The sequence below is a fragment of the Talpa europaea genome (genome assembly GCF_964194135.1).
Source record: "Talpa europaea genome assembly, chromosome: 2".
Lineage (NCBI taxonomy): Eukaryota > Metazoa > Chordata > Mammalia > Eulipotyphla > Talpidae > Talpa > Talpa europaea.
The window spans coordinates 104761137-104769727 of record NC_140068.1 but is presented as its reverse complement, the minus strand read 5'-3'; the positions used below and the strand labels follow the sequence as shown (position 1 = coordinate 104769727).

The window sequence follows — 8591 nt, the reverse complement described above, 5'->3', positions numbered from 1 at the left end:
TTCTTTCTTCTAGAAAAGAACCTCAAGTGCAAATTCTGCTCAGACTGCCCTGGGAAAGACACAGACTCACCTCTTTCTCATCATTCCCCCCATCCCCAGCATCCCAGGCCCCTCTCAATCTGGTCACATGCCACCTCCATTCAGATCTGTCCCTACATTGTGTCCTATGCCTATCACTAACACCTGGCACCAGACTGAACTTGCAGCAAGAAGAATTGGGGGTAGATTTCTGTGCAGATGTCCTGACTTGGCACTCTGGTGTCCTTGCCTCACTGTCTCCACCATTCCAGAGCCCCCTTTGTTTCTTGCTGCCTTCTCTTACCTCTTGTCCCACCCAGTCTCTTGCTCTTCAGCCCTAAATCACATCACTGAGTCACCACACCTACTTCCATCGGTGCCGGGGGAGAAGAGAGGCAAGGGTAGGGCTTGTCCTGCTGTTACACATCTCCCAATTTCCCGACACAATAAATGGACTGCACTAAGACTGTGTCACATTGTTTACACACGCTGGGTTTGGCTCAGGTATAGACAGGTTAAAGAGGATTAATTGGGGGTGGGGTTCAAATATGGTTCCCCACTCCCTTGGCCTTTGTGGATTCCTCCTGACTATCCATCCCACCTGCTGCTCAGCTAGAGATCAAAGCATGAGGACTGCAGCTGCTCCCTGCCTTAAACACCGTAAAAACCTAGAAACTTAAACTTAGGTGATGCCAGATTTTTCCACTTAAGGAGGAAACATTCTCTCTTTAACCCAGGAGGACTCGGGAGCAAATTAAAGGACCAGTTCTGCATCTTAGGGTCACCTGGTGCCGAAGGACTTGGATTCTGCTGGTCCCTAGTTCTTCTCAGGATCCTGGCACCCAGGGCCCTTCTGTCGAGTTCTAGGTGAAGAGGGAAGGACAAAACACACATGTGGGGTTGCAGTGGCTGGATCTTTAATTTTTTTTTTAAAGATTAATTTATTTATACAAGCACTGGAGTACAAGCCAGAGGCACGGGAGGGTGAGAGGATTCACCAGAGATAGAGCAGGGAGCAGAACAGGCAGGAGGACCGAGATACACTGCTGAGGGGAGCAGCGGGTGAGACAGGAGAGGTCTGCTGCTCCATGTGGGAATCTCCCTGGCCGGCCTGGAATCGAACTGGCACTGCAGAGGCTGCAGACAGCTTCACAGGGCTGGGCTCAACCCGCTGCACCACCAGGAATGCCCTGGATCTTTAATTTTTATGTTTGAAAAGTTGCACACATACAGAAAGCAATAATGAATATTCATAACTTGGCATTCCCTGTATGTTCACCAAGCACTGGACACTGCTCAGAGCCAGGCCTGGTGTTAAGCACAGGACTCAGAGTACAGACAGGTGTCCAGCTTCCTGGATCTCACAACACAGTGCTGGCATTACCAACACAGCACTGCAGCTTCGTGGCCGGGGACCTCAATGCCAGCTCTTCTGCCACTTGGGTGGCTTGGTCTCCCAGCCTCACTTGGTCCCCTGTCAACTGGGGATAGTGCCTAGTGAGATTGAGAAAATGCATGTAAATCTGTGCGCACGTAGGACGTAGAGCCTCAGAAATAGACACACGCCTTAGAAACAAATGCACACACAGCTGTGTCCTCTTTATTTTTAAACCCCTTTGGCAAAACACAGAGGCTCACACATACCATAAAATGGGTAACCTGTGTTAAGAGTCCCTAAGTCAGCATGAATGACCTTTATCAGCACCCAGAACTGCCTTCATACCCACTCCCAGGCACTCTCCCCAACTCTCAGGGGCTGCCACTGGCCTGAGTTGTAGCAGTTTAGGGTGAATTTTGTGTTTGATATAAATGGCATCATTCAGCGCATCTGCTTACCTACCCAACACTTCCTACGACTACGGCTCTGTGGCCCCTTTCATGACCCGCACTTCGGTGGGAGGTACGAAGAACAGTATAAACTTTGAATGTGCACCCCACTTGCTGGACCCACCGTTTCCTGAACCCTGGGATCAGGTCAGAGCTTCAGGCCTAGCGCCTCTTCCACAGAGTGTCCTTCTCCAGGCCCTCCTCCTTGGGCCTGAGCCTTTCACACCTCTCCCTCCTACAATACACCCTCCCTTATGCCCTCCCAGCCAGTCCCCACACAGCTCTGGATCCCACAGCATTTCTAAGGATATCCACTACACTCTGGCCTTCATCATAAAGGGAGGCTTTCAGTTCCTTATCACCTTTCTGAGCTGAGTCAAAGACACAAAGCAGGGCAGAAGCAGAACTCAGCAGAGCTGTGTGCCCCCTGCCTGCCCCACAATGGGGCGATCATCATGCACAACCACTTTCCATGGCTCTACCCCCCTGGAAGAGACAGACAAGCCATAGTTTGCACATCAGTTTATTTTGGAGGAACACCTGGGGATTTGCTCAAAAGAGTCCTGTGGTGGAAGAAAGGGAGGAGGAGCAAATAAAAAGCAAAGTCACAGCTTGGAGGTGGGAGCAGAGAGGAGGAAAGATGTCCAACTGAGCACTTGAAGGGAAAATGTCAGAAAATTCTGGGGGAGGGACAGAGTGGGAAAGGGATGTTGAGGGGTGTTAACCAAGAGGAAGATAGGACTGGGGTCAGGTACCTAGAGGGAGGCAGAGGATGGTGGGAGGGGTTGGAGGTTGTCCAGTCTGAGCCCAAGTTTTAGAAATGAGTAGGATGACTGGAAACACTGGACATCCAAATGTCTTCTGCAGACATCCTAAGGTAAGCCCAGGACTCTGTTCTCAGGGTTATTGCAGAAATCCAGGAAGCAGCATTGAGAGAATATCCAGTAGCCAAACACTGGCGAGGTGCGGGTGTGTGCACAGTCATGCATCTGTTCCTTGCGGCGACAGTCACTCACCAGGATGTCAGCACCCGAGCCTGGGGCAGGATGGCAGCAACCAGTGACGTGGAGGCCCCAGCAAAACCCCAACCTTCCCACCCCCTCACTCCACGTGGACTCATCATCACTGCCCCCACGCGCTGCCCTGGACCCTCAAGATGCAAAGATTCTTGGAACTAGGCAAGGGCAGGGAGTCACCAGCCATGAACTCTGTGAGAACCTCTCATGGCAGATGGGAAGGAGCCATTTGAAATATCATGAGGGTGGATGGAGCTGGACGGAATTATGCTAAGTGAAATTAGTCAGAAGGAAAAAAAGAAAAATCAAATGATTTCACTTATAGGTGGAACATGGGAAAACTGAACAAAGGGTCAGGAAAAAAGATAAAACTTGCAAGCTGAGCATAGATTTGCAGCAAACAGCAAGGGAAGGGGTGGAGAGGGGTTAAAGGGGAGGGAGAGCACTGGTGCTGTAGTGGTGGGAGAACTTCAGGGACTACACCTGAGGGGGGAACACTAATGTAAGAATAAATAAAAATAATTTAAAAAAAAAGAAATATGAAATTTGGAGTGGGCTGAGTTGGAATCTGTGGAGCGAAGTGGGGAGAAGTTTGAAAGAACTGTGGAGGGCCTCCTCGGTGGCGCAGCGGTTGAGCGCTGGGTTGCGAAGCTGCCCGCAGCCTCTGCGGCACCGGTTCGATCCCCAGCTGCTCCCCGGCCACCAGAGGAGGGTCCCACATGGCGCGCAGACCTCTCCTGCCGCCCGCTGCTCCCCTCAGCAGTGTACTTCGGTCCTTCTGCCTGCTCTGCTCCCCGCTCTGGCTCTGGTGAATTCTCTCACCCTCCCGCGCTTCTGACTGTACCCAGTGCGTGTATAAACAAATAAATAAATCTTTAAAAAAAAAAAAAAAAAAGAACTGTGGAGAGGAAGTGTATTTGATGACTTACAAGTAAATCACAGGGGGCAAATGTTTTGTGCCCAGGTACAGGGATGTTCACTGCCAACCTGCTGGAGGGGGGTGAAAAAATCAGAAGCACCCTGAAGGCCTGTCAAGAGCCCTGGTGGTGCAGCAGTTGAGCGCTGGGCTGCGAAGCTGCCCGCAGCCTCTGCAGTGCCGGTTCGATCCCCGGCCGCAGGCGAGGGTCCCACATGGCGTGACAGACCTCTCCTGCGGCCAGCTGCTCCCCTCAGCAGTGTATTTCGTCAAGTCTGCCTGTTCTGTTCCCCGCTCTGGCTCTAGTGAATTCTCTTACCCTCCCCCACTTCTGACTGTACCCAGTGCTTGTACAAATAAATAAATAAATCTTAAAGAAAAAAAAAAGAGCGGGGTGGATAGATGGACCCCTCCAGGCCCATGCCATGGTGTGCCACGCAGCAGGAACACAAAGTCATCTTGTTTACAAGCTGACAGAGAAAGAATAAGTTCCCTTAGCTGCGAACTATGACAAGTGCAGAACAGTGTTTAGTGATATGCTGCTGTTTGTGGAGAGAAAAAGAGGTGAAAAGGAGTCAAGAGCCTATTTGTTTAGATGTGGTGTGCACAAAAGCTCACAAAGTGAAAAGACAGTGAAAGAGTTGCTGTATGCTATCTTGCCTGAGTGGGGTGGGCTTGGCCAGGAATAGGAGAGGGACTTCTCTTCGAGACCCTTGAATATCCTGGGAGTGAGCACTATCTATGCATCAGCTAGTAAAAAACATATAGTGTAGGAGGCTCCCCTGCTGGCCTAAGAGTTAAGTCTCAGCACTATCCAAGCTATTGCCAGCCACTGTGGCATGAATTCTATGCCTGGCCAGGGAGCTAACCCACATGGCTCAGCAAACATTTCCTGGCTCACCCACTGCTCCCCTCAGCAGTGTATTTCAGTACATCTGCCTGTTCTGCTCCCCACTCTGGCTCTGGTGAATCCTCTCAGCCCCCACACCTCTGATCTATATCCCAGTTCTTCTATGCATAAATAAATAAAAATAAATCTTTAAAAATAAACAAAAAAGTATAGTGCAGATGCAAGAAAAGTTTGAACAGAGGTAGCTGTTGTTGACAGCACCATCTCTGGAACTCCCACACCTTGTGGCTCAGCCTCTAGGAGGCTTGGACAAGGTATTGACCTTTCTGTATCTGTTTTCTCCTCTATAAAATCAGGATACTATTAACAACAACAACAATGCCTGTCTCAGAGGGTTGAAGGGCTTAGAACAGTATGCCTGGCCCATAGTTTTATGTTTGCTCACTTAAAAACGGTGAGGGAGCAGGCAAGAGGAATGATGCAGTCAATTGTCAGCAAGTTGCAAATGAGGTGGAGGTTGTGCAGAGTGCAATTCGACATGACAGTTTGGCCTGGCATTCACAGTCAGGAGAAAGTAGTATGTGACTGCTCCTTTGAAGTCAGGGAAGCAGATAAAATCCTCCAGAGAGAGTGAAGCAGGAAGACAGCTAATGACTAAACTTTGGTGAACCTGAACCATCGTTAGGGGTTAAGGAGAATGAGGCAAAACTTGGTGCAGGAGACACAGCGAAGGTTGGAGGAGGGGAGTGATGCTGGTGGGAATTACTGCTGGTAGATGGAGAGAGGAGGAAAAGCTGAAGGATCTGGTATCTCGAGGATCCCCTACAAGACTGAGTGCTGTGAGGAGGGAAGAGCTGGTCAACTGTAGGCTGAGGTGGGAAGTGGGGGGGAGGGGTGTAGGAGTGGGATGGAGTAGCTCTGAAGGAAAGAAAGAGACAGCGGGGAACAGTATTTTAGGGTTGTGGGAACAAGATTTGGGGTGCAGCTTAGAAGGCTGGTAGAGACATGGTTTGGGGCCAAGGACAGAAGAGAAGGCGGCTTACTGTTCTTTATATGGAGAGTCAAGCAGCTGCTGCCAGCCGGGACAAGACATATGTCAGATCCCAGGAGGCACCCCAACTCCTTGGTCTCTAAGAGGCATCGATAGCAGCGCAGGTATTTGGGTGGCTGAGCTGGATAAGGGAGGTCTTGACGGACAGATTCACCTAAAATACAGAGAAGCACTGGCCCCAAACCCTAGCCTACCTAATTCCACGCTGGTCAACCCCACTTCTCCCTCCCTCCCTTCCCATCTCAGAAAACCATAAAATCACCAATTCTTTAAAACCACCTGGCCTAATCTCAGAAGATTTAATCCTTGTTAAAAATCTCCCTTCTCTGCTCTTATGCTTCCTGAAATGAGGAACTCATTCGTTCATTTACTCAATGTGTACTTGAGAGGCTAACAGGTACCAGGGGTGCTGCAGACGTTTACATTCAAAGGTGAGGCTGAATCCAACTTTGAGCAGTTCTGTTAGGACCATTCTATGTTTGGGCCTTGATTTTACAGTCCCCCACTCCCTGGGCTCTCTTTTGAATATGCCTTCTTAACTTATAATGTTCAGAAGTGAAAATAAGAGTGCATCATCCTAGATAGGAGAATTCTTTGCTTGGTGTACACAGGATATTTTAAGCAGTTCAGGGCCATATTCTTTGGCCGTCACTGCACAGATTCATACTAAACTTCGTCCACCTAAGTCCCCCCGCCCCAACTACAATATGTACCCCTCTCTCTTCCTTTGGTCCTCTGCCCAAACCAAAAGTGACTGAGTCCCCAGACCCAGCAGAGCACTTGGTGTGAGGCAGATGCTGAGCAAACACTTTGAATCCTATTTCTATTTAGTTGGTGCTTTGCAGTCAAGTGAGGAGGTTATCAAGCTGGATCCAGTCTTGTTCTAGATCCTGGTGCTGTCATCTTGAGTGTTCCCCAAGCCCTCTCTGTCCCCTATTGCCTTCAATCTCTCCATTCAGATTATTACTGTTGACTGAGACAGCCTGGGGTGGTCACTAGAGTTTCCCCCAGAGGGAAGGAATGTCAGTCCATTATCAGTCCCCAGCATTATCTCACCAGGCCTACTCACTCATGATTCCTCCTGACTAGGTTTACCTGAGCATTCTGGACAGCTGTGCCTGGTATTGGGTTTCTCTATTCAGCAGGCCAGGAGACCCTTCTGACCCCACAGAACTACTTACCAGGCACCAAGCTCATCATGACCAGCACTATCAAGAGGACCAGATACAGGGTGTGGGGAGTGCTATGGAGGCCCAGAGGCCCCAGTCTCTGGCTACCTGCAGGGCCTGCCATAAAATGCATGACTGCCCACCAGTCTCCAGTTTGGGTTTATATTGGAAGAGAAGTTGGCCAAGAGGAAGGAGAGAAGCAACACCTGTTTGGGGTACAAATCAATGCCAGAACAGCCAGAGGGACAGAGTGTCCTCACCCACAGCCATTCTGGGGCCTCACATCCTGGCTTGGGGACAGGGCCCAGCAACAAGGAAATGAGGGGGAAGATTTTATTCATATTAAATTCAACAGATGTTTATGAATCACAACATTGCACAACCTCACAGAACACACAGGTGCTCTGTGTGTGGGAAACAGGTCAATAAGCATTGGGGGCGGGGTGACCACTAATGAAAGCAATTTCTGCCTAGCAGTAAGTGATCAGATTTCTGTTTGTAAAAGATTACTGAGGCTGGGAAACCAGTTAGGAGCTGTTCCTGAGTCCAGTCACAAGATGGCAGCCTGGTCTAGCATAAGAGAGGCAAGGAAGGTAGAGGAAATCTGAGATTTATTTAGAAGGAAGATAGGTCTAATTTGGAGTTGCACTAAAAGTGGTAAGATGGGACGGGGTTATTGGTCTGCACACAGGGGGGATTGGTGGTGCCATTTTCCAAGATGGGAAAGACGTGGCACTACCAGAAACTCCAAAGTGAGAACACCAGGTGCCCAGTGACTGTACTCAGGTCAGTGCTGGGTGGCTGGAAAGCCAGCGCATTTTCCTACGCCCCCTTTTCCTGTCCGGCCTAGCCTTAAGCTGCAGGGCAGTGAATCTGATCTCCGGCGCCCACAGGCTCCGGTGCTGAACGCTAGCTCTCCAAGCCTAGCAGCGCCTCAGAGCTTTCCCGGGAGACGGCGGGGTAGCCCCCAGCCTAGCTCGGCTCTTGGCCTGGATGTGTCCAGAATGCTCAGGTAAACCTTGTCAGGAGGAATCATGAGATGAGTAGGCCTGGTGAGATAATGCTGGGGACTGATAATGGACTGACATTCCTTCCCTCTGGGGGAAACTCTAGTGACCACCCCAGGCTGTCTCAGCCAAGAGTAAAGAACCGGGTTCGCGACCCAGGCATCTGGAGCAAGCGGACACCCAGCTCACCACGGGCTTTCCCCGAAGGCCAAGACACCCTCCAGCTTCTTCCACCCGGGCCTGTTGGGCCCCCATGCCTGCTCGGCCAGGCCATTTTCTCGGGGAGACACACGCAAACTTTTCACTTTGGGTTTTGGGGGGCCACGCGCTCCAGTCCCCGGCCTGGAGGTTCCCTGCCACCGTCCCAAACCGTCCGAAAATCATCCTGCCTCGGGTTCTGATGGGGAAGCCAAAAAAGACATGAGGAAAACACACAGCACCGCGCGCCGCCTCAAGAGCCTTGAGATGAGTGAAGCAAACTTGTGTTAGAGAAGAGTAAAGAGAACTAGGAGGCTCGCCTGGCCCTCAGTAAATGTGCGCTGAATCAGCAACAGCGGTAGAAAGAATGGGGGGGGGGTGTTCCTCTTGACGCAAAGAGGGCGAAGGGAGGGCAGAAGGGCCCTCTGAATCCCTCTTCGGATGGCCAAGGACGAGGTTATGTGTGGCGGAAGCCCCCTGAGGAGGCTGCCCTTTGCGCTTCGAGAGGACTTGTGAGGGGCTACAGCACCCCTGGGCCC

The 8591-nt window shown here is 50.8% G+C and overlaps 1 protein-coding gene across 1 annotated transcript; it reads right to left on the bottom strand.

Annotated features, from left to right (window-relative positions):
• Positions 1-2685: 2685 nt before the first annotated feature.
• LY6G5C (lymphocyte antigen 6 family member G5C) lies at positions 2686-6980 on the bottom strand (the record flags this gene model as incomplete). The annotated part of the gene is made up of 3 exons (XM_084227747.1): positions 2686-2881; positions 5671-5832; positions 6860-6980. 3 exons carry the CDS (start codon positions 6978-6980, stop codon positions 2718-2720), a joined length of 447 nt encoding a protein of 148 aa, XP_084083873.1. The 3' UTR covers positions 2686-2717.
• Positions 6981-8591: the final 1611 nt, after the last annotated feature.